General features: G+C 36.3%; 1 protein-coding gene across 1 annotated transcript in view; it reads right to left on the bottom strand.

The window, feature by feature from the left end:
- Window positions 1–26946, bottom strand: part of NKAIN2 (sodium/potassium transporting ATPase interacting 2) — a 505527-nt gene that overhangs the window by 285246 nt on the left and 193335 nt on the right. Inside the window, 1 exon segment of the mRNA XM_040551252.1 lies at window positions 22298–22435. Within this exon segment, the coding sequence (XP_040407186.1) occupies window positions 22298–22435 (138 nt within the window).

Here is a 26946-nt window from a genome sequence, read left to right as displayed (position 1 = left end):
TTTTATTGTAAAAAGTTAAAACATACATGCAGTGTATGTATGTAGGGTTGGTTGTCTAGTTGGAGGTCTGTAGCTAGCAGTGTCCCCTAGGGGTCAGTATCGGGTCCATTACTTATCAATGATCTGGATGATGGAATAGACTGCACCCTCAGCAAATTTGCTGATGACACAAAACTGGGAGAGTGGCTGATATGCCAGAGGGCTGTGCTGCCATTTAGAGACCTGGATAGGCTGGAGAGCTGGGCAGAGAGGAACTTCATGATGTTCAACAAAGACGTGCAGGATCCTTCACCTAGGGAGGAATAACCCCATGCACCAGTACAGACTGGGGGCTGACCTGCTAGAAGGCAGATCTGTGGAGAAGGACCTGGGAGCCCTGGTGGACAACAGGTTAACTTTGAGTCATCGTTGTAACCTTACGGCCAATAATGGTATCCTGGGATGCATCAGGAAGAGTGTTGCCAGCAGGTCAAGGGAGGTGATCTTGCACCTCTCCTCAGCCCTGGTGAGGCCACACCTGGAGTTTTGTGTCCAGGTCTGGGCTTCCCAATACAATAGGGAGCTGGAGTTACTGGAATGAGTCCAGCAGGGGGCTAATAGGATGATTAAGGGACTGGAGTGCCTGTCATAAAAAGAGAGGCTGAGTGAGATGGGCCTGTTTATCTTGGAGAAGAGAAGGCTGAGAGAAGATCTTATTAATGTGTATAAGTATCTGAAGGGAGGGTGTCAAGAAGATGGGGCCAGACTCTTCTCAGTGGAGCCTGGCAACAGGACAAGAGGCAATGGACACATACAGGGTGTTCCAGCTGAATATAAGGAAATGCTTCTTTATTGTGAGGGTGACAGAGCCCTGGAACAGTTGTCCAGAGAGGCTGTGGAGTCTCCTTTTCTGGAGATATTTAAATCCTGCATGGATACAATCTTGCGCAATGTGCTCTAGGTAACCCTGCTTGGCAGGGGGGTTGGACTAGACGATCTTCAGAGGTCCCTTCAAACCTCAACTGTTCTGTGTATCTGTGATTCCTTAGTTGTCTGAATACCTTTGTTCATTACAGCAAGCCTCTCATGACTACACATCTGTCTATTTACAGAAAATCAAAGTATATGTAGTTCAACCACTTTAATGAATACGTGAAATGGAAAATGTCACATTAGACCTTTCATTAGTAACAATATTAACCTTTTTTTACTTAACATTCTCAGTAACTTTTCACAATATTTGTGGTGCTTTCTAAAGTCGCTGAACAAAGTAAAGAAATAGTGATATTCTGTACCTACATTTTCATTCAAAGAGGCCCTTAAGCTTTCAAAGAAAAAGTTAGAAAAGAACATCAATTATTCCTTGCATTTTGTGGGCTGCAATTGTTATTAGAATCAAATGAAGATCATATATAATTTAGTTGCATGAAAATTCCTCATTTGGTAAAACAAGTGGGCAAATGTTTGTTCTGGAAGGACACATGGAATTGCGTAAGAGAGAAAAAACTTACAATTGGAAAAACATTTTAAAATAAGTAGCTAGCCAAAATGCAGCTACTTTACAAAATGTTTTTAAAATGCAGTTTATTCCTTGGACTACTGAAAGGAAAGAAAGAGAATTTCAATTACAAATCTTATCTGTTGTGCATATTAAAAGCTTTCCACTTTCTTTGGTGACAACCACAGCATGCACACAAGTTACCTTTCATGAGATATGTATTGATAGTATTTCTCCCTCTGGTAGATATAAATATTTCATCTATAGCTCAGGAAAACTTCAAATAGTTAAACTGTTAACAATAGCATTCTCCTACTGTGCTACTTCTCCCTGAAGTTTTATAGCAGGTAAGCTTTACAATAGTGGAATACAATTTTCAGTGCAGTATGGAATACTTCTTATATGCCTTGACTTTCAGAACACCTCCTTGTCATATGGTCTTCTTGTTTTTGGTAGATGTAATTAGAAATATAACTGAAAACAATGTAGTCTGGCTTCAAAGAGAGGCATATCAAGATGGATTCAGAATGGCCACATTATCCAGCTCTTCACCTGCTTTATCATTATCTGCTATAATTCTCTCATTACAGCTATGGGTCTGACCCCCTTTTTTACAAGAGTCGCTGCAAATCACAACCCTATAGAAATGGTTTGAAAAGAGTTTTTATTTTTGGTGCAGAAGATCACAACCGAGTAATATGAATCCTTGGAAGTTTTCAAGACCCAGCTGGAGCAACCTGGTCTAAATTCAGTGTTGACTGTGCTTTGAGCAGGAGACCTCCTGGGGTCCCTTGCAACTGCAATGTCTCTATAACTCTGTACTGTTCTGTTCTCTGATTACTGTATCATGATACCTTTTGAATGTTTCAGTTCATATGCCCATATTCTAATCTTCTTTTACAGTCTGTTTCCTGTTGTAGATGTTTTCTACAGAAACTGGTAAAAGACTTGTCTCATCTCCTCCTCTCCATTAAAATAAAATTCTTTAATGTACATCTATTGAGCTGTAGGAAACCTCCACATGACTGTCCTAGAAGAATATGGGTTTTCAAAAGAAATGTGGGCTGTGAAATAATTCTGTAATTGCGTTTAAATTGGCACCCACTTCCTAAATTGGTGTAAGCATGAAATTTACCTTTTATTTTTATTTGTTTTCAAAATTTTATTGGGCCTTGAGCCATGAAAATGGGGTGAAACCATGCCTCATTTATAATTTGCACTGGAGAACTTTCTGAGTTCACCCAAATCACAGATTTACAGAATCATCTAGGTTGGAAGAGACCTCCAAGATCACCTAGTCCAACCTCTGACCTAACACTAACAAGTCCTCCACTAAACCATATCACTAAGCTCTAACTCTAAAGGTCTTTTAAAGACCTCCAGGGATGGTGACTCAACCACTTCCCTGGGCAGTCCATTCCAAAGCCTAACAACCCTTTCAGTAAAGAAATTCTTCCTAATATCCAACCTAAACCTCCCCTGGTGTAACTTTAGCCCATTCCCCCTCGTCCTGTCACCAGGCACGTGGGAGAATAGACCAATCCCCACCTCACTACAGCCTCCTTTAAGATATCTACAGAGAGCGATAAGGTTGCCCCTGAGCCTCCTCTTCTCCAGAGTGAACAACCCCAGCTCCCTCAGCCGCTCCTCATAAGACTTGTTCTCCAGACCCAAACATATGTAGGGAAACATTTGCTTAATTAAATTAATTATTTTGTTTGATTAATTAATTAACTAAAACAGATATACAATGATCCAGTCATATTGTATTTCTACTTTATGTGCTCTTTGATAAGAAAATATCATGGCTTGTCTATGCTAAACCAATAACTAATCCCAGTGTGTGGACCTTTGAACAAGGACATAAAAATATTCTACTAAACACGATTTCTGAAAAATCCCTTTGCTTTCCACATTTAACTTCACAAGTAAAATTTTATAAGTTTATATGTTTCCTAACAATTTAATAGAACTAGTTCCAAATAGCAGAGAAATGAAACGTAGAACTATTCACAATCATATACATGAATATTCCTGGCTGGCCTAATACAACTGTCATCAACATCCAGCACTCACCATTCACTGTGGAGTTTTAAATGGATTATATAAAATAGACAGAGAGATAGATGATAGACTATTCCCTAAGAGTCAACCCCTACAGGGAGAGGGCTTTTATATCTCTGATTTTTGGACTCCCTCATGATAAAGGTTATACTGTAAAGAAACACAAACTGTCCTCCCATTCAAGTAATAGCAGAGTCTGACTGTGACTACTCTGATAGATTTAAATGAGATGGGAAGCATTAAAGGTTATAGTTACCTAGTCTAAGACTTCACTAAAAATAAAAAATAAATTTAAATCCCTCAAACAATACTTAATAGAGCTGCCCAGAAAGAAATTTTCCCATTATATAAAATGCAATTTGACACTCTGTATTTGACTTCTAAGTGTAGTGGAGAAAAAAAAAAAAAAAAAAAAAAAAAAGAACACACAAAAAAAGTTGTTAATAACAGATAATACAGCACAGTATGCGTGAGAACAATTCAAAGCCCATAGAGCCTTAAATCTCATTCTTCCATAGCTCAGGTGAGCAGTCACTAATGTACTGAATTATTCTGCTTTCACTTACCCCCACCCTCTTTATAGCTATCTTGGTTGAAAGTAATTCATTGTCAAAACAAATACATTTCCATGTCAAATTTAAACTGTAGTAAAATTAGGCTTCTAGCAATAACAACAAAGCAATTGAAAAATGTTAGTGAATGTGAGCTACTTTATTTTTCTCATAAGATAAACTCATGGTTGACTGCAGCTTGAAAGATTACTATCTGTACTTGGATTTCACAGAGAGGCTAATGTAAGCAAATGTTAACCACTAATGTTAATAAATGTTAGTTTCACTACTTCTGGGTAGTAAAAACAAATCCCTAAATTGATTGGAGTAAGCCTGGGTAGTTGCCAGATATTAAAGTTGATATTGAACATCCGAATCAGTCTAAAATATTTTGTCTGAAATAATTTGTCATTCAAATAATGGGAAAATACTTATGTTACTGTTGAGCAACTTGTTCAAAAATAGTGTCAGGTCAACATACTGCTCATGTACCCTTAACTCCTTCGGAGTCTCTGAATGGAGTACTCCAGATCTCTCATAACCATATTTTGCATCTCATCTTATCAACATAGCTTTAATGGTCTGAATATGTACAAGCAAAACTTTGGGAATCTGTTTGGTTGGAATATATACCAAGTTATATTCAGATGTGGAACTGGAATCAGTCAAGTTCAACATGTACAACACCCTGACTAAAAATGGTTCACAGTAAATTAGCAAGGAATGACGTAGCATTAGGAAGTAGTAATTATGCCAAAGAAATAGGCAAACTAAGAAGAAAACAAAACTAGTTCTTATTTTATCTAACATACAAACTTATTCTCCAAAAAGATGCCAGTGGCTGTGCTTCAGATATTGCAGCCACATTATTTAACTTATTATAACCTCCAGTGTACATTAATTATTATTTTTCACATCATGCTTGAGACAGAGAAATTAAATATTTGTTTTCAATGTTCATGTATCTGGACAAATTTTCTAAACCTGTAGTGTGGTTACTGTATTGTTATGGGTTAAATCTCTGCAACAGTGGAATTGTCTATTTACAGCTGTGCACACTGTATGTCTTTTCTTAGGTAGCTAAGAATACCTTTAGAGGTATTTTAGTCAACAACATGTGGATCTTTTTTTTTTTTTTTTTCTCTTCCCTCGTGATTTTTCTGTAAATCCAGAGAAGACTGTATTTTGCTTCCATTTTACATTTTCTTCAACAACATATATTTTTGCATTTTGATTAGAGGTTGCACCTGCTAAATGAAAATATTGATTCCTGAATTTCTATGGTAAGGCTCACTCCTGTGTAGTACTTTGAATCAAGCTAAATAACCAGCTTTATGTCTCAGAAAAATACATGAAGTTTTGTTTATTCGTGATTATGAACTGAAATGTATAGACCATTGAGCAATACCCATTTTCGGATTTTTTCTGGACGTGAATTAAACTGTGGATCTTATAGGATCAGTTCTGATAGAATTCAGTTACTGAATGATTAAGTCATTTGCACCCAAAGAAACTTCTGACAGAAATATATTTTAGAAATAGACACCGATCACAAAAATCTGCTTATTCACACTGTGTCTATACTTAAGTGAATTTAACAATAACATCTTTATGAGGGCAGATTGCTGTTGATCAACTTAAGACACACAGATAATAAAATACCATTATGGCTGTTAATTAGATTCATTATAATGGTAAGTCTCTCAGGAAAGAAATAGGATTTGAATTTTTATAAAAGTGCATCAAGACAAAATTCAAAATTTACTTAACTTCACAGTAAGTGGTATAGAACCCTAAACTTTGGTGCCTTTTTGTATCACCAAAAACATTTCAAATTATAAAAAATAGATTTGAACAATTGCATTTCAAAAAGACTAAAGACAGAAATTGGTTTTTTGTTTCACAGAACATAATAGCACTGAGTAATAAAACAAACTCGTAAGTAAAAACAGTGACAAACATTTTTAACATTAAATTTGAAATAGCAACTTGCACTTTATGGAGATGCATAATTAGGGTGAAATATTCAGAGTGGCCAGTGCAACAGATTATTAGTAACTTTGGTTTCTATACACGATAGAAAAGTTTTGGAGATTACTTTATATCTAGACTAGAAATGCCTGAAATGTTTTAACAGTAAACAGTTAAAGTAAATGATGCTACTTTAAAATTCATGATTTTACTTTCAGATTTATCACCTATTTTGAAAATTTAAGAAAGAAAACATGGATGAAGTAATTGTCATTGCTTATGCATTAAAGAATGCTATTATTTTAACAAAAACTGTCCAAGGATCAACACCCAGGCTCTCACCAAAGCCAGTCATTTAAGTAACTTGGAAAACTCTGTAATTACGTTTGACAAGCTTTTATATTTATATTATATTTATATTTTATATTTATTATATTTTATATTTATATTTTTTTCTGGTTGGACAGCCAACTCACCACAGCCAAATGTCAATTTTTGTTTGACCCTTAAAGCAAAGAGAAGCAAACAAAACATCCATTAGTCGCAGACTGGAAGCACCAAAGAATCCCTAAGTGGCTTATTGGCTGAATACAGAAGCATGAAAACCAAAGCTGTTTATGTCTGCGCTCACCCAAAAGTGATCCTGAAATCAAAACAGCTGCAGAACTGCACAGGAAAAAAAAAAAAAAAAAAAAAAAAAGGATTCTAACCAAAGGTACTATTGGAAATAGCTGGGAGACTTTAGAGAGCCTAGGAACCAAACTGAGCAGCAGCAGCATTGGTAGCTCAAACTGGGGAATTGCTTACTTGTAAAACTACAGTGTTACTGTACTAGAGTTTTTTAGAAGTAAAATATATATTGATATGCAAAACACTGTCCTTAGAGACATATTTAAGACAAATTTTATCTGTTGAGTTTCATAGCATATAAAATGCTGCTCTCTACATCTTTACTATTTTAAATTTATTTATTATTTATACTTAAGTTTATCCAACAAGAATATATGTGGCACTAACATCTATGCCCAAATATACACAATTAACTCACAAATACAATCTGCAAACAAATAATGCCCTGGACAGCTAAAGTATGGAAATAAGGAGCAATGGAGATTTTTGAACATCTTTAGTAGTGCATTTTACAGCTCTGCTCATTGTTTATTTTGCCTTTCAGAGTCAGCCAGAAAATGTGTCTTCATCGGTAATGATACTCATGACAACAGGAAAAGCTTGCAAGAGTGGTGTGTCTTTTTTTTTTTTTTTTTTTTTTTTTTTTTGGAGTTTCAGTAGCTGAAAATCATTATAAAAACATTAAAAATTGAAAAAGGATACGTACAGATGGGAAGTGAGAAACATCTCTGAAGTTCTGCAATGAAGATTCATGACAAGAAGATTTATAGAAAACTTTTTATGTAGGTTCTTGTTTGGAAGGCAAAAAAGGCCACATTTGGAATATGACTACAGAAAATCATCTTCGTCTTCTCTCAAAACTGGAAGTGCTGATTTGTAAATGAATGGGATAGTATAGTGCTATGTGAATCTCAATACACCTTTCCTGAAGCATAACCTCAGGATGACAATGAAACTCACAAAAGAAGAGAATCAGGCACATTGCCTAAAAAAAAATCTTAGAAAAAAAAAAAAAAAAAGGATAAAAAAGGACTGCAGGTACTGGCAGGTACTGTGTAGGGATTTAAAATGACTGACTTGAGTCAGCTGCACTTGAATGACTGAGATTGCCTAAAAAGACTAAATCAAATTACCTAAGCCGTAATCAGTTGGCCAAAACAAGAACTGTGTTTCAAGGCAATGTATTGGTAAGTATTTTAATTCAGACTTCAAGCTGAAAATTTGAAATAGCTTAGTTTTAGCTACATGCAGTACAATGCCTCCTGAAATATATCTGAGAAATTAGTGACTGAGTTAAGGTGAAGAGAACAGAGGAAGAGGTAGACAGATGTACAGAAGGAGATGTAATAGAAAGGGGAGCAGCAACAGAGCTACTGTTACGCAACTGTGCTCAGAGCAGGCTCTGAACCTGCAGTCTGTTGCAAGGAGAGGCAGCAGAGCAGAGGAATGTGAGACTTGGATATGTGGTTTGGACCCAAGGCAGTTTCCGTGTCTTTTCTAATGTTTATCTGATTGTCGTATAAGCTGTTAATTAAAACATATTAATCTCTTCCTGGAAGGAGTGCAGCTATAGGTTCCAGCTGCTATCATAATCGCCACTGAGTCTGACAAAAGAGTTATCAAAACGAGAGCTTGAGGCATCTGTAGGTTTTTCCCTTGGTGGTATACTGTCCAAACAGTGTTTTATTATTGGTTTTTCTTACAGAAGTGCTCCACACTGTTAAGTAGCTGAGATCTCAATCTTTATTAGACTTTGCAGAGAATTTGGGGCATCTCTTGGTTTGCAGGATATACTGAGACTTGAGAAAAATGGTTTCACATGTTGATATGTCACAACCTTTCCTCTGGTACTGAGAAAATGCCTGTCTTTCTGTGTTTCAGTTCTGATTTTGTAAAGCAGTGTGGGGGAGTACTTTTCTACTTCAGCAGTGTGGTACAGAAACAGAGACATTAAAAGCTCTGAGGGGGGAAGATACTCCAAGGACTGCATGCTATAAACACATGCAAGTTAAAAAGACAGAGGTATAGCCTCTTTGACAAGCAAATGTCAGCATTGACTGATATATGTCAGCTGGAAAAAATACGAATAAACAATGCATAGTAAGTGGAGCAACTGTGGGATATATAAGGAACTCTCTTTACTCTAAAGAGAAGTATTTGGCACTGAACTATAGAGGTCATCTCAGAGCAGTGGTAACATTACCTTATACTTGCTTGATTTTTAATTACCTTTAGTCGGCCAGAGCTACCGGGTGTTTGAGAGAATTTTAATTCTTTCAACTACAGTTTAGATAGCAGTAGCAAAACCCACGGATTTTCCCTCTAATCTCTTCCTTTGCATATCTGTTAAAGACATCATCAGCTAAGTTGTTCATTCTTCATGCCTTTTATAGTGTTTCAACTACAAAGTGCCAATTAGACATTAGTTTAACAGAAAGGAGTGTTGCTTGTTATACATATATATATATATATACATATATACATCTGTAGAGTAAAACCCACTTGTGATTATACTGACAAACCAGAGGATTTATATTCTAAAGAAAGGGAAGATGAAATATAGAGGAACTTCATGTTTTGGCGTCTTTCCAGGGAGGCTGTTAGTGAGCTTTCTGGTTTGAATTAAAAGAAAAATAACATATTTGTTGTATATTATTAGCAGTTCTACAGGGAACTGTAACTCCTCAGTGTAGACTCCCTGGAAAGCCATTTTCCTTTCTTTTGGAGTGGATGAGAGACAGACATTTTGAATGACTACTTTTTAAAATGTGAATACCATTCATTAAAAGAGGATAAAAGCATTAGGAAAGGAAGAATATAGCTGAATTCTGAAGCAATTAAACCTGTTATGAATATCATAATTAAGGATTTAAATTCAAAATATCAGACAGAATTATGCACTGAACATGTTCTGCCTAAAACTTACTGGAATTTAATGCTGTACTTCATTATATAATACAAATTATAATTTTTCATCTTCTAATACTCCATTAATATATCAGTTTTAAAACAGTATTAGCCAAGTATCTTTAAAATGGAAATTTTATGGAAATGATTTTAATGGAAAAACTAAATTAGACTCTGAAAATTTACACAAATCCATATCAATCTGAAAGAAAAACTCTGAGCAGAACTGTTGTTGAAGTAAACTTTGTCCTGGAGTTTTTCCAGAGTGTCTTTCACAATAGTTTCTGAAAAAAAATCCCAAATTCACTTTCAAGATTCATTGGATTCAGGTTCTTCAAGAACCTGATAGAAGATGTCTCGTGTTCAAATAAGTGAGAAGAATTTATTGTGTTTTCAAAATGTTCACTACTTAAAAGGCCTCTTGAAGTATGAGAGCTTCTCATTTAATTATCTACCATGTATCTCCAGAGGGCTGGTACACTTTTTCTCTTTATAACTCTTGTTTTCTGGCAGTAGGGAACTTCTGAGAGGGTGATGTTCTATTAAAAACTTAGAGGAATCAGAGAGTTCGGAACTCTTAACTGGGATTGTTTCCTTTTATTCCCTGGCTAGTTGTCTGATAAACAGATTTTATTTATTTATTTATTTATTTTTCCACTGTGCTTCCCCAGAGCTGACAGACTAATAGTCTGGATACTCTTTATTCTTGATAGAATATGTTACACTTTCTTAAGAAGAAGTTGGGTAAGGTCTTCTGATCACAGAAGAAATTTCCATTTAATAATTTTCTTTAGATTACTCCTTCTGTACCTCAATGCCTGATGCCTAAATGTGTTCCAGTAAAGAGAACAGATGAAAGTAATCAAACCTTGCTAAGACGATTTTCTATCTATGACATATATATATATATAGTGTAGCATTTTTTCTAAATGCTACAAAAATTTTGAAGTCCAGAGCCAAAAAAGGCAGAAAATGCCAGAGACATTTAACACAGACTACCTTCTTTTATCTACTTTCATAGTCAAGATTGCTGCACTCTGTATAGTATTATATTGGAAGTGATTCTCCGACATATTTGATCAAGAATCAACTGTATTTCAGGGGTTGGAGAAATTGACATCTGTTGAGATCTCTTGCAAGTTATCAATTTTTTTTTTTTCTAAAAGGAGAAGTCAAAACCAAAGGCCTGGTGTAATCTAGGCCTAGACAAGCTTCTGGACCAATTATCAGATAAAAAAGCAGACCATATGTTTCAAACTGGTATTCAATATCCCATCGGTAGACTAACTAAAACACATAAAGAAAGAATGACTTTTTGCCCATTGGAATACTTATGCTTTTCTTTGTTCAAGTTCTGTATATGCGCAAGGCATCAGACTCAAAATTTGGACTAGTTGAACCCCTACAGTGATGACACTTGCCAGATACTCACTAACTTCTACTCCCTTCACCTTCCTGCCCCTACTATAAAGTAGGCTAGATTCTGTTTCAAAAGTAAACTGCTGAGCCTATCCTTTTAAGTATAAATGAAAGCACATTTAAATCCACAACATAATGTCTAATCTTTTAACACAACAGCAGCAAAAAGCACTCTATTAAATGGCATACTTCCCTGTGAATTGAAAACTCTTTCAGCAGATGTTGTTTAAAGTCCAAAGGGCAGTCTTTTACTTACATCCCTAACGATTTTTCACAGCATTTGCCAGAAGTGAGCAAAACTCTCTAATAAAATAGCAGTTAACAAAATTTACAGAAATCATTCCTACAGAAGAAATTTCTAGTAGTGAAATGACAGAATACAAACAGAATCTCCAAACCCTACCCTCCTATAACATCCAAATTCTTATCAGTAATATTTAGAAGAATTTTTAAGCAAAAAATAATATGCCCTCCTTCCAGGCATGTCTGAACATATTTCTGAACACAGAGATATTTCAGCAAACTCATGAGAACTGAAAGAGGACAGCTAAAAAGGTGACCATGACAAAGGATCTTTTTAACAAGGTGAGCTTCAACAAATGGTAAGCATCCCTCAAAGAATTTAGTATAAACATTGTAATGCAAAGAATATTAAAGATATTGAAGACTTATCACAGAAGGTGCTAAGGAGAATTCATGTTGCTATTCATGGCACGGAAAGCATTTCATGAAAGTGCCCCTATGCAGTAATTACTATACCGTAAAATACCAGTTCTTCATTTAGCATCGATTTATCTGGCATAATGAAAATGAAACCATGAATGAAATTTGGGGTTAATTTGGGGTCGAAGTGGATTCCCCAGCACTATAATAGTCTTAATTCATGTTATGATTTGGAGCTTTACCTGGAGTGTCCCATAAACACTTCTGCAATACTCATTTTGAAGGTTTACTAGTGCTCTTTTAAATTTTCTATTTTTATTCTGCACTTTTTTCTCTGTCTTCATACTCTTGCTCATACACTTTGCTCTTCAAAGCTTTTTCTTACTTTTATACAATTGTATGCTGTATTATTGTAGTCATTTTCTTTTTTAGTTTACTTCATCAGGAAAACTCTCACAAAGACGTTTACTTTAGTTAATAATCTCTACTAACTAGCTATATGACTATGCTGTTCCTCCTTCTCTTGTCTCCTTTTCAGTTTTGGAATCTCTAACCTATGGTAAGAGATGGGGTTAGAAACCATGGGGTTTCTAACCTATGATAAAATTTTTATTCCCCTTTCTCACCAAGATGAAGATTAGTAATAAATGTTTAATTCTTGGTATGTCATGAGACACAGTGACCACGAATATCACAGTCACTATTATTTAATGACTCAAAGATAATTATTTTTTAACAAACTCATTTGATTTACTCTCAACTGAACTTTCTATGTGACTAATTTTTAATCAACCACATCATGAATAAATTGACTAAGCATTGAGTAACTATTTCATTAAAGATTTATCTGATCTAACATTTTTCTATTTAGATACAGTCAGAACTTTCCATAAAGACCAGTTTTTGGAATGCTGTCATCTCCTTGATCTGATATACTTGGTATCTTCTGAATCTTTTTTATCTTTCTGATAGAAATGTGCTGGTAGTGTGTATTACTGTGACTTCAAACTACTGGATGAATATCTCAAATTATTTACTGTTCTGTCATCTTTCTCTTTTGTTGCTTTTTTTGCCTTTTTTTTTTTTTTTCTTCCTCCTTTTTTCAGCTGTTCCAGTGGGAGTACATTTGGAGTACCTCTGGAAATATATGGAAATAAAATTCCGTTGTCATACACTTCCTTGTTTTGATCTGGTCTTTAAGTTTCACAACACAAATCAGATAACTTGCTTCATGATATTTTTAACTTGATAGAAACCCCTAAACCCTGGAAACTTTATGCTGAGAACTTCATGGATAATGAAAAGATGTTTCCAACAAGTACTATTTCCATTTTTAAGTGGATTTACTTCGGTGTTGTTCAACTTGTTTTGTGATTAGCATTCAACAAAGACTTAGTAAATATAGTGACAGAATATCCTAAGAAATAACACTTCTGCTGCTGGTATTAGTAATATTTTCAGAAAAGAAATTCTTTTTTTTTTTTTTTTTTTTTTCCAAACACATTTGTATAGGAAATGGCAGTTTTGGCAAGTTTTGTATAAGAAACGGCAGTTTTGTTTTTTCAAAGACATTTGTATAAGAAATGGCAGTCTGGTCTTCTTAGAAAGATAAAGTAGATTGAATACCTATTTATTTATATAGCTATTTTGTTACTAATATTAGAATTAAAATAACCACAAACTTATGTTGAATATTGGCAATATTGGGAAAACAAACAAACAAACAAACAAAAACCTCACAATTATTATCCATAGCAAACTACTGAATCAAGGAACAAACTGAAGAATATCATTTTGTGTTCTTGAACGACATGTTAGCAAACAAAACATCTTGCCAATGGCACATTTTGAAACAGAACCAGTATCCTGATTCACAGTTTCCTGTGACAGCCAACAGATAAAGCTGCTACTAAAATATTCAAGGTCCACATTGCCTTAATGGTATTATTATTATTGAGCATTAGCTCAAAATGATTATGCAGAAGATAATCACTTATGTCTACAAATCATCAGTTGCTCAGAAAAGTTGTGCAGAGTACACAAGTATTTTGTCTGACTACGTGCCTCAATCTATAAATATATCTACATTTTAGTTGCAACGTAGTAAATTATCACACAGGTAAAATTAAGATGAAGTGTTGAATGATTTGTCTCAGAGTGGAGACAAAAGTACTTCCTGAGGAACCCCTATAAAGAGAGCAGGTTCAGGTAGGAATCTGACTTCATAGACTTCATAGACTTCAAAAGCTTTGTAGCTTACATGCTGACCAGCCTTACAGGCTGACCATTTCATTTAATTGTCCTCTTTATTAAATAGGTTTATATATATACATATATATATATATATATACACATTTACATAAACCTATTTAATACATATATGTATAACAGTGTTAAAGAAAGAAGATATATATATATATAATTCCTGTACTGAGCTTGAGTATAGGCACTTTCTTTTTTTAAATAAAACAAGTATCTGGAATATTAATTGGATTAGATCAATAAAATAAATTAATCTCAGAACTGTGTTGTTAAAAGTGTTGAGCATAAGAATCAGCTTTCTTTTTTTTTTTTTTTTTTTTTTTTTTTTTAATCTTTTAAATAACTGTTCCATCAGGGAAAACAAACAAACAAACAGAAAATTGATTCTCTTACAAGATTTAGCAGAACAGTGTCCTGAAATATTATTTCACAAAAAAATCTGGCCAATAATTAACTATACTGAAGCCCATCTTTAAAATTCAAAGAAGCAGATGACAGTACATGGCTCCAGAACTGCAGCTTCCCTGATATTCTTTCTTTGTTTTACACTTTTCTGTAACATGGTTGATGTTGTTTGACAGTATCCTGACATGTACATATGACAGATGAACTGATGCACACTTTCATGCACGTCTTTGAATATTAGAAACATAGAGCATACTAAATTGCAACACGTAACTGTAAACTTCCAAAACAGACCTGATGGATTCAGGGCTATTTGTCATAAAAGGCATTAAGTAGATACCACTAAGGGTGTTGAAGTCATTGACTCTGTCTAGATTTCAAAAAGGCATACATTAACTCAGCTGCACTCTGGGGCCTAACAGTTTGGCAGACTTGATGCTGCTGCAAGAAATCTCAGACATAAGGTATTTGCCTCTTTCTCTTTTTTAATATATATCAACAGTTATGTGTTAAGTAATGTACCAGTAATAATCAATCGTTTTCTCCCAGACTTGATGTGACCAGATATTATCCTGTACAAGATTCTTTTTGTTCTTAAGGATTTCAAATTTGCTTTGTGTCAAACTGAGATCCTTGCTCTTTTCTCCTAGTATATTGTGGTCTGTAGTAGCTTCTCGTGAACACCTATAACACTTGCTATTTTTTATTATTATGTATAAGAGAAGGAAATACTAGAACAGAATAAATTAATCCATGAGAAAATGTTAGTAATGTTGTTGTCCACTCCATAATTTTTCTACATACACAGCCAATGTCCACTGTAACTTTGTGATGAATGGGTCATTACAAGAACACTTTGTACAATCTTCTACTATCACAGATTTGAAACAAGGTAATTTCTTCTGGATTAAAAAGTTTCTCCCTTAAGTACTGGATCTTCACTTTATACTCAAGGCAAGAAAACTTGTTCATTTTTCAACAGAGATGCTTTTTCACTTTCTCACCACTCTTACTTTTCTATGAAACTGCTCAATAAAACTTACAGAATTGTATAAAAAAATCTTCCTTTCTTGGAACTAATTCTAGAAGAAGATAACAGATAAAAAAGATATGAAGAAGCAGTGGAAATTATAGATATCTACTCATAGAATCATAGAATATCCCGAGTTGGGAGGGACCCACAAAAATCATTGAGTCAAACTCCTGGGTCTCCATCATCTCATCCCCCAGTTTGTACATATAGCCAGGTTTGCCCCTTCCCAGGTGCAGAATCTGGCACTTGTTAAACTTCATATTGTTGTGATTGCTGAACTCTCCAACCTTTCTAGATCTCTCTGCAAGGCCTCACCACCCTCAATGGAGTCAAAAGCCCCAACCCAATTTGGTATCATGTGCAAACTTGCTCAAAAAACCTTCAAGTCTTACATCCAAATCGCTTATGAAAACATTGAAGAGGAGCGGTGCTAAAATGGAGGCCTGAGGAACTCCACTATTAACAGGTCGCTATCCCAATGTAACCCCATTTACAAGAACCCTTCAGGCCCAACCCATCAGCCAATTGTTCACCCATCTTATTATGTTTTTATCTAACTGTATTCTGGTCATTTTGTCCAGAAGGATACTGAGAGAAACAGTATTGAAAGATTTACTGAAATCCAGAAAGGTTACATCAACTAGCTTCCTTTGGTCAACTAGATGGGTGATCTTGTTGTAAAATGAAATCAAGTTTGTTAAACATGACCTTCCCCTTGTAAACCCATGTTGGCTGTTACCAATGACTGTGTTGTCCTTAGGTGTTTTTCAGTAACTCCCAAAATAATCTTCTCCATAATTTTACCACACAGTGAAGTGAGACTGACAGGCCTATAATCACCAGGATCTTCTTTCTTGCCCTTCTTGAAAACTGGGACAACACTTGCCAGCTTCCAGTCCACTGTGACCTCTTCAGAGTCCCAAGACCATTGAAAATAATTGAGAAGTCCCACAATGACATCAGCCAGCTCTCTGAGTACCCTGAGATGAATACCAGACAGCTCTCTGAGTACCCCTGTATTGGGTCTGGCAGGGATGGAGTTAAATTTCCCTGCAGCAGCCCATAAAGTGCTCTGCACTTATAGCTAGAACAGCATTGGTACCACACCAGTGTTGTGTCTACTTCCAAGCAATACTGGCACAGCATCAGGACTCCCTCTAATCCCCCCAGAGCCAGCAGGCTGGGGTTGAGCAAAAATTGAGGAAGGAACATCACCAGGGCAGCTGACCTAAACCAACCAAAGGGATATTCCATACCATACGATGTCACACTCAGCAATAAAAGGTGGGAAAAAGGAGAGTGGGCTCTCGTGAAAATGTCTGTCCTCCTGAACAACTGCTATGCGCGTTGAGGCCCTGCTTTAAGGAGGTGGCCAAGCATCGCTCATTGGTGGGAAGTAGAGAGTATTTTTTTTCCTCTGTGCTTCCACACAGCCTTTTTTTCTTCTTCTTCTTTTTTTTTCTTCTTTTTTTTTTTTTTTTATTTTTTCCCTTTTCCCTTTAATTAAATTACTTATTAATAATAATTTTCCCTTAACAATTATTTTTCCTTTAATTAAATTATCCCCAACTCGTGAGTTGTTTCTTTCTTTTTTTCTTCCCCTCCTCTTCTGAGGAGGGGTGTGAGAGAGCCGTTCTGGTGGAGTTCATCTGCTTAGCAAGGTAAAACCACCACAATCCCATCAGGCCCCATGGATTTATATGCATTTAGATGGAGCACTAAATCTCACATAAATTATGGGTTGACTGGGAGTTTGTCATTCCTGCAGTCACAGTCCTTGAACTTAGGGAAGCTGGGGTCCCAGAGCCCATCACTGGTGTTAAAGACAGACGTGAAAAATACATTAAACGTCTCTGCTTTGTCTATGTCCCTGTTTGTTAGGTGACTATCCTCATCAAGTATCAGACCAATGTTTGCTCTGGTCCTCCTTTTCCTGTTAACATACTTTAAAAAGCCCTTTTTATTGTCACCCACACTGCTGGCCAGCTTTAACTCTAATTGAGCCTTAGCCACACGAACTCTCTCCCTGAAAAGGCAAGCAGCATCCCTGCAGTCCTCCCATGTCACCTGACCTTGCTTCCAGGGACCATACGCTGTCTTTTTCTGCCTAAGCTCTTGAAGAAGATCCCTTCTCAGTCAGGCTGGCCTTCTGCTCCTCCTGTTTGACTTCCAACATTTTGGAATTGCCTGTTCCTGTGCTCTTAGGAGCTTGTACTTAAAAAACAACCAGCACTGTTGGACCCCAATGTTTTTAAAATCAGCTTCCCAGGAGACCTCACTAACTAGTTCCATAAGCAGCCTGAAGTCTGCTCTCCCCCAGTCCAGGGTTGAAGTTTTGGTGGCAGTTTTCCTCCTATCACCAAACATTTGCAACTCTACTTCATGGTCACTATGGCCAAGGCAACCACCTATCATCACTTCACCCACAAGACCCTTCCTGTTTACAAGCAACAGATTTAGGAGGGCACCTTTCCTAGTTGGCTCTCATAGTACCTATCTCTACCAAGAAGTTATCATCAAGGTACTTCAGGAATTTCCTGGACCTGTTTGTCTCAGCTCTGTGATGTTTCCAGCTGACATCTGGAAGGTTGAAGTAAGGACAAGGACAACTAATTTAGAAGTCTCTCTCAGTTCCTTAAAGAATAATTCATTGGTGTCCTCATCCTGGCTGAGTGGTCTATAGTAGACTCCCACAACTACATCCCCTTTATTTGCTTGTTCCTTAATCCTTACCCAGAGGCTCTCAACCACATTGTCACCAACTGCAAGTTCCATACAGTCCAGTGCCTCTGTTACATAGAGTGCCACCCCCCCCACCTCGTCTGTCCCACCTATCCCTTCTGAAGAACCTGTAACTGTCCATTGTAACACACCAGACATGACTTTCCTGAAATTCTTATATTTCATAATTAATTTCAAAGTTTTTCTCTATCTGTTTATGTCACTGCTGAGCTCCTTTATATAGTCTTTTATCTTCTTTGAACAGCAGTGAATAAACAAAGTACTTATTTTTACAGTGCTACCACTCTGGCACTGGAATACCACAGGGTGTGGTTCACTGGTCAGGTGGATTCCTCTGTTTGAAGAAGACAGTGACACTCAACAGAAATGGGGTTTTCAGTCGTTCTTATGCATTCTGAGAATGCTTTCTAGGAATGTTAAGAAAACAGTAGAATGTGATTGCTAAGCTTTTCCATGAAGCAAGAATCAGAACACGTGTTCACTCTGTGCCATTTCCTTATTCTTCTTTCAGCACATAGTAGAGTGAGGAATACGTGCTGAGCATCTCAGCACAGCTGGAATCCCTCTATAGAGGAACTGGCAGAAACTGAGCCTCCAGTCAGAGCCCTACCCTGGTGAAGATCACCACTTCTTTCCACAACCCTTATTAATTTTCATTAGTATTACCCCTTGTGGTGGTTTTACCATGCTAGACAGCTGAACTCCACCACAACTGCTCTCTCACTCTCCCTCCTTAGAAGAGGAGGGGAAGAAGTAAAGGAAAGAACAACTCATGGGTTGAGATAAGGATAATTTAATTAAAGGGAAAAGTAATTATAAAGGAAATATTATTACTAATTAAACAATTTAACTAACGGGAAAAAAAAGAAAGGGGAAAAGGGGAAAAAAGAACACAACAAAACAAAACAAATAAAGGCTGTGTGGAAGTGCAGAGGAAAGAAATTATTCTCTACTTCCCACAAATGAGCAATGCTTGACCACGTCCTTGAAGCAGGGCCTCAACACAGGTAGCTGCGTAGTGTTCAGGAGGACAGATGTTTTCGCAACGAGAGCCCACCCCTCCCCTCTTCTTCCTTTCTCCACCTTTTATTGCCGAGTGTGACATCATATGGTATGGAATATCCCTTTGGTTGGTTTAGGTCAGCTGCCCTGGTGATGTTCCTTTCTCACTTTTTGCCCACCCCCTAGGAGGGTTAGAGAGAGTCCTGATGCTGTGCCAGCAGTGCTCAGCAGAAGACACAACACTGGTGTGATACCACTGCTGTTCTAGCCGCAAGTGCAGAGCACAGCACTGTATGGGCTGCTGCAGAGAAAGTTAACATCCCAGCCAGACCCAGTACACCCCTCAGGAATTTGCAAAGCCCGATCTTATTACAACACTGCTAAAAAACGCATTTAAGTCTCAGTCATTCCACTGGCTAACCTTTGTTCCTACTGAAATCCCTATCTCTAAGTTTCAGCATAGTGCTGTTAAGTAGTTCTTTTATCATTAGATAAACTATATTATCATTATAATTTACACATACACACAAAGGTTTACTTAATTATTATCTTCTGAAAAGCTATTTCTATCTAGATGCTTATTCCCATCTTTAGAAGATATGTTTTATTTCCTGAATCAATCAGTGGCATACTGGTTAATGGTTTAGGTTTATAAATAAAAACAAATGTGTTCTCTCCAATCCTACATTAAGATTAATCCCTCTAGTTTTATTAAATTTCATTTTCCAGTCCTTGTACACCAAAACTTCTGCGTCCCAAGCTATTTGAACTATTTTCGAAGGCCTGAAACCACACAGTCATCTGTTCCCTTCTCACCCAATTCTAAATTTCCCTGTCTCTTCTAAGTTCAAGGACACTCTTTCACTTGTGGTGTCTCATCTGTCTAAAACTTATTTCCTCTTCTCCCTAAGCTGCTGAATCATTTCTTGAAATCTCACCTTAAAACCTCCCTGCCCTCTTTAACCTATGATTCACAATCCCTGGAAAATATTTTTGTGATGTCCTTTATAAGCATGCACAGTGAAAGAGGAATTTTATTGTAGTCTTATTGAAGTAATCTTTACTCAAGGTACTAATGTGACTGTGGATTAAGGGTCCTACAGGGTCCACTCTAGGCAGATAGAGCCTTGCAGAATCACTTGAAGTCTGAGTTTTTGTATCCACTCGCTGGAAAACCTCATAGCTACATCTTTGTAGGTTTAAAAGCTGTTGTCTTAATCTTTCTTTTTGCCTTTCAACTCATAACTTTATTCTTCATGTCAGATTATGCCACTGAGTTTTGTCCAGTTTCAACAAGGTGCCTATTCAGGGCCCATTAGAAATTAAAAAAAAGGATGCAGTCCCATTAACTCTTCCTCCAAATGATCGGTTAAATTTCCCTCATCCTGACTTTAAGACAATCTCCAAAGACAGCAGTAATGAAAACAATCAAAGCAGTCATCTGTTGAGCTGACTTATAAGGAATGAAAGTTTCATCATCATTTCCTTACCTAATCAGCCTGTGATAGATAGCAGATTCAGGTTTCTATTATAAAATCTGAGCAAGACAAACAAATTGATCTTAGATCAGTTCTATCCAATTCCATGACAAGATGCAGGGAGAGAAACTCACAAAAACAGATAGGCTACAGTGAGGGGGGATCTCTAAGAAAAGATAGGTGTGAAAATTAGTAGAATGGTGTGATACAAATGGCAGCATCCAGAAACACATGTGAGCAGTACCTATTCATAAGGCTGGTATTCCTCCCCATTCACAGTGTACTCATCATTGCAGCAATTAATTTTCTGTACTCCTGTTGAAAAGGGCATTTAAATCTACCTTTTTTTTTTTTTTGTTTAATTCTTTAGCGCATTTTATCCTCATTTGCCTATAGTCTTAGGATGGTATTGTTGTTTTTTTATGCTTAACTGGCGCTTGATTGATTTTTTTTAATTTTTATTTTTATTTATTTTATTTTATTTTCAAGTATTTTGGACTTGTCATAGCACTAGAAATGGAAGAAAACTCCAGTTCACATTCACATAACTCCTAGAGTTGTGAATTGAAGGAAACACTCAAAATATTTCAGACTTCCAATTTTTTTTTTTTTCAGTGTTCGTAATCTATGTTTTTGATTACATTAATTTACATGGGTATGCATGAATACATTGTACCTGTGGGCACACATTTTCTGCATATAGCAAATCACAGAAATAGAAACACAGACACAACTATTAACGTACTGCTGTTAGTGTCACACTACTGGACTATGGATGGTAGCACAGGGTAAAAGACAAACCTTTCCATCTGCTGAGTGATGACTGTTATGTGACGGAACATTATAACAGGACACAGACGTTGTAGAAGTGGGTATGGATTCAGTGGACTTAACTCATTTACTCATTGTCATGAAAATATGATAGCACGCAAGCAAATCTTTTGGTCTGTTGTCTGTCCCTGAAGCATATTACATGCCTTAACTGAATTAGCAGTCAATTTGGATAGAAATATTGTTATATAAATCTATGTCTAACAAAAGGTGTTCTGAGTAATAGCTTTGAAATTTTTTGTCCTGTCTTTATAGAACTGTACATCAGGGAAAACAACAAAAAACAACAACAAAAAAAAACCAAACAGCTGATGAAATGAGGATTTCATTAATACTGTATTATACCAGTGAGTATAGCAATACTGAGTCTGTGTGTGAGAGGCTGAATAAGAAAAGAAATGGATTAAAAATATAAAGATCCAAATCCTTATTTTTTTATCCTGGACCCCTCAGTCTTTAACTATCATAAACACATTTCTCACCATACTCTCATATTTTATTTTTGAACTTGTACTATAATTTCTAAGAGGGATACACATAACAAGTAGGCACTCCACCAACGATCGATAATAACAATAATGAATAACTATAATGAACAATGAATCTGCTGTGGAGATCTGGTGCATCTAGGAAAACTATTCACTTCTTCAAAGCCCATATTTTCCTGTTGACTTTTAACTGTTGCAGGTGGTTACCATTTAATTACTGCAGGTACTTCAGAAATGTAATGAGTGAATGTAAAATATTACAGAAGTGAAACCAAAATAAGATTTCTATTTCTTTTATGAGCAATGCAGTTTGGAACGTTTTTATTTTTATTTTTTTAACATGCACATCAAAATAAATAAAATGAAATACTCACTCCTGTTATGTAACGAGGTCTATACTGGATGGTTCCAAATAAGCCAAGTATGACTACAATAATGTGTATAAAATTTGCCAAGATGGGTGCCCACTGATAACCAAGGAAGTCAAATATCTGCCTCTCGAGCACAGAAACCTGTGATTAAAAAGCAAAAGAATAAATAGATTAGAACACAACAAAAACCATCTATAAGGACATTGCCCCATCCCCTAGTCAAGGTTATTGCCCTAAGTTTAAATATAGATAGATAGATAGATATACATACATACTTCAGTCAGCAGTACAATGAAGTGAGTTTGCAACGTTTCACTTTCTTGTTTTAATGAAAGCTGCATTTCTTACTGACAGTTTACTGAGTTATATTCAGTTAGCTAAAATATTCATGCAGCCAATTCTATCAAGATACTAAACTGTTCAGTAGGATGTTATGTTTACAGGTGGAGAAACATAAACCTTTTTGTTATATACACCAGCAAACGTTATAATGTCCTAGAGTGCTGAAATGTGTAATATACTGGTGTTGAAAATAAGAGCTGGGTTTATGACCTCTTCTCAGCTACTTTGCTTCCATCTACAAATACCATCCTTCAGCCTACTCCTCTCTCTTTGCTTTTATAACCCCACTTCCTCCTCCCCACCCCCCCACCCCCCACAACTCCTCTGTCTCTAGTTATCCTATCAATGGGCTTTTACTTGTATCCAAAATCATACAACTTTTTGACCTGATTCTATTGATAATGACACTAGTTCACCTCCTCCCACTGTCACAAACAGCTCAAGTATAAGCTGTTATCTAAGACTCCAGATATTTCTTTTTTTAAAAAAAAAAAAGAATTATGGTACAATCTTGGTCTGTTGAAGGCTGTTTTCAAGTAATACCGTTCCAAACAGATAGATCAGAAAGTAGAAAAACTGCATTTCTAGTACTCTTGGTAGGAATCATTTGAGAATTCAAACAGCAGGTGTTCCTTAAGTTGTGTTCAGACATTATAGCAAAATATAGCACTGCACACCAATCCATAGGCAGAATGATGTGTTTTGATCTGAGCAATATTGATGTGAAGAGTAGAAAGCAATGTAAAAGTAAAGTGAATTCAGACAGAACAGGTAAGTAGTTTCTTTGGTACTATTCCAACAATTTTACTAAATAGAAATGAGCAGGTGAATTTCATGAAAATGTATATGATAATCATCATCATAATAAAACACACAAAAGAAAGAAAAAACAGACTGTTTCTTTATAAAGTTTCATTAAATGACAGGAGACTATTTACTCAGTTTATACTACACATTGGATTAACTGATTTAGATGTATCTCTTACACACCCTACGCATTTAAAAGATAACACCTTCTGAAATCAAATACTAAATAAATAATTAACTACTGTTCACCACTGTTCATGAATGATATAGCTACGGGAGAGTTTTTTTAACTTTCATGCTGGAGTCCACTGTCACACCAACATTTTCTTTTTGAAATTAACTAAGGTTTGCCATTGAAAAGACAGCCTACACTTGCACCAGCAGTGCAAATGTACAATGTTAATTATATAATGCTTACTGGCATATGTTGCACTTTAATATAGGGATTCTCAAAATAACCCGGGGGAAGACATGTCATTTTGAATTTCAGGCCCATTTGAAAGTTCAGGGATTAATGTCGATCACTCAATTCCTCTCTGAAAAAAGATTCCTTTCATACAGTGCATCCAGCTTATAACCAGTCTTGGTATTTTGCGTAGCATTTTATGTTACAGTTTTATTGACACAAAGAGATCCTGGTTTTACACCGTCCGAGATGTTAATGAACTGATTTGTTCTATCCTACACCTGTCTCTAGCAAAGCAACTTCATAGAACAGTTCACAGAATTCCAGGGCATTATATTTCAATGGTGAAAATGGTGAAAAAGAAATAAAAGGAGGGTCGAGCTTCAAATTATGAACTTCATGAAATCCTCCTCTCCCTATGCTTTTAAGTTTATCATTAAAAATTATTTCCTTGACTATTAACATAGTCATTTATATAGAAAAGACAAACATGCAGCATAAAACAGCGTTGCAGAGGTCTGTGTGAAGTCCATTAGCTGTGTCAGCAAAAGACCTGCTATACCTTAAGCAGTGTTAAACAGGTAACAAAGGGAAAACGTTCACTCTGAGCAAAGAGCTCTTATTTTCATCAGTTGAACAAAGTGTAAATAAGAATAGTAAGGCAGTAACAAAAAAAAAAAAGTCTAGACTGTATAAGCATCTAGTACAGTAACAGTAGGGATTCAACAAGCAAAAAATACTAGGGATGAGGCAAATCATTCAACCAGTAGGAAATGATACAGCTAAGGATGCCAACTATACAGGAAAATTGCAGTGTGGTAGTTAACTGTATAAAATAGTAGAAAGCCAAATATTTCTGCTGCAAGTTTAGGTTAAAAGGAAGCTGCATTATCATGCATCAATCATGTTTTGTTTTGTTCCATTTTGTTTTTTAGTGAGAGACAAAGTAGTTTGACCAAAACTTATTTATGAGTCTGTTAGATAAATGACTGTTCTGTGTAAAATCTGCACTTCCCACATGCAGCTTTTTTTTTTTTTTTTTTTTTTTTTTTTTTTATGGCCAGCAATTGCTTCTGAACTAAGCAACCATTCCCCTTAGATTGTGGTCATGTTGAAATGTCAAGCGAGGGCACCTACTGGAGCAGCCTGTCTTCCCATATATATTGTATCCTGCTGACAGAAAACAGGGCATTCAAAGCAGGTGGTAAATATCAGCTACGCAAAACAAGGAGATGAGTCTGCAACTTCTCTGTGTCTGTGTATCTACCTCATGCTTGCCATAGGCAGACTATTAGACTTGATCCTGTCATTCCAAAGCATCAGCTGCGTGTTTGGATTGCTGGAGATGTGAAACAGCAGTGTTCTGGTAGGGTGCACAGAGATAAAATGCTGCTGAAATGCAGCTGCTGTTCCTTAGGAGATCAGACTACCACAGCAAGATGCATCATAGATTTATCAAATGGAAAGTATAGGACAGAGCTAGATCTTTATTCTCACTGCCTGAAGAGATGAAGGTAGAAGAAAAAACAACAACAACAAAACACGAAAAGACAGTATGGACTTATGACATGCAGTTACTCAAAAAAATGTCATTGGGTCTGTCTATTTTTGTGTTTCTAAAAGGGGAAAAGTAGGACAAAGCACTGACAAAATCTGTTAAAAACAGTATTATGTGGCTTCCTCCTCTTCCACAGATGCCAGAATCTTGAAGGATTTCCTCACACAGCAATCAAAAATATAGACCTCCTTTTGAAAGGACTTTTTTACTTTAAAAACTTTTTAAAAATTTGTTTAAACAACTGTACTTGCTTCTCCAAATGAGATCCACCAACTGCAAATGTTTAATGATGTTTCAAGCATGCTTCAAAGAAAGAGGAAAGAACTGAGAAAGAAATACTCATATTTAAAGTCTAGGAACAGAGGGAATGGCCCGCTTTCTTTCATGTTGTTCTGGAATCCAGTGCTTAAAATGATAACAGGAAAGAGGATGCTTGGATGAAAAATTAGACTATGGGAAGAAAAAAAAAAAAAGTAATTCAATTCCATTTTAATAACATAAGGAACCCAAAACATAGGGTTATGGAGTCTCAGTTCCTAATATTAGAAAATAAACATCCACCAAATAATCTTAGGCTTCCAAATAGATAAAATATCATTGACATTATCACCGATAAATTACAGAAGATCTAAGCGTAATTACAGTGAACCATTTCTACTAATGCATTACTTTTTCCAGACTTCTGCTAACTATTTTTAAAATGTATACAAAATAGAATCAGCCTGTATGCTGTCAAGTTGGAATAGCTCAAACCGTTTCCAGATTCTTGTCAGAAGCTGGTTGTTAATAGGTTAACAGCGTTACTGACCCTGAGGGATCTAAAGAATTGAATTTCCAGAGGATAAAGAAATCCATTTTGAGTCAATTCTTAAAGTATATGATTGGAGTAAAATTTCAGACAGGAACCACAAAAGAGAAACCAGTCAAAAGATGATTTATAACACAAACTCCAAAAGGGAAAATGACAAAATGCTTTTCCTCAGAAAGCTCCTTCAGAAGAAACTCAACCACCACTACTTCACAATGATATAGATTCAGAAGTTTGCACTATATCAATTAAAGTACGCTCAGGCACACATGCACACAAGCAGGTCTGCATGGTTCCTGCCAGTCAGGTCTCCTGAACAGTACACACAGCTCAGGCACACAGAATGCTAGGGCCTAGGGCAGGATCTCACTCAACTGATGGTTTTGCCAGCTGAGTCATGGTGCCAGGCTCTCACTCCACTGGATGAAAAGAGTTTTAACTTAACTCCTGGTGAAGAAGAACCACAAAACTGTGCTTTATCTCGTGACTGGTGCAGATGAAGAAAAAGCTACCGAAATTATGCCGTAATCAGTAACTCCTCCAGTCACAGAGTCATCTAGGTTGGAAGAGACCTCCAAGATCACCGAGTCCAACCTGTGACCTAACATTAACAAGTCCTCCACTAAACCATATCACTAAGCTCTAACTCTAAATGTCTTTTAAAGACCTCCAGGGATGGTGACTCAACCACTTCCCTGGGCAGTCCATTCCAATGCCTAACAACCCTTTCA

This window comes from Cygnus olor, chromosome 3, assembly GCF_009769625.2.
Source record: "Cygnus olor isolate bCygOlo1 chromosome 3, bCygOlo1.pri.v2, whole genome shotgun sequence".
NCBI lineage: Eukaryota > Metazoa > Chordata > Aves > Anseriformes > Anatidae > Cygnus > Cygnus olor.
This window is presented reverse-complemented; position numbering and strand designations above follow the sequence as displayed.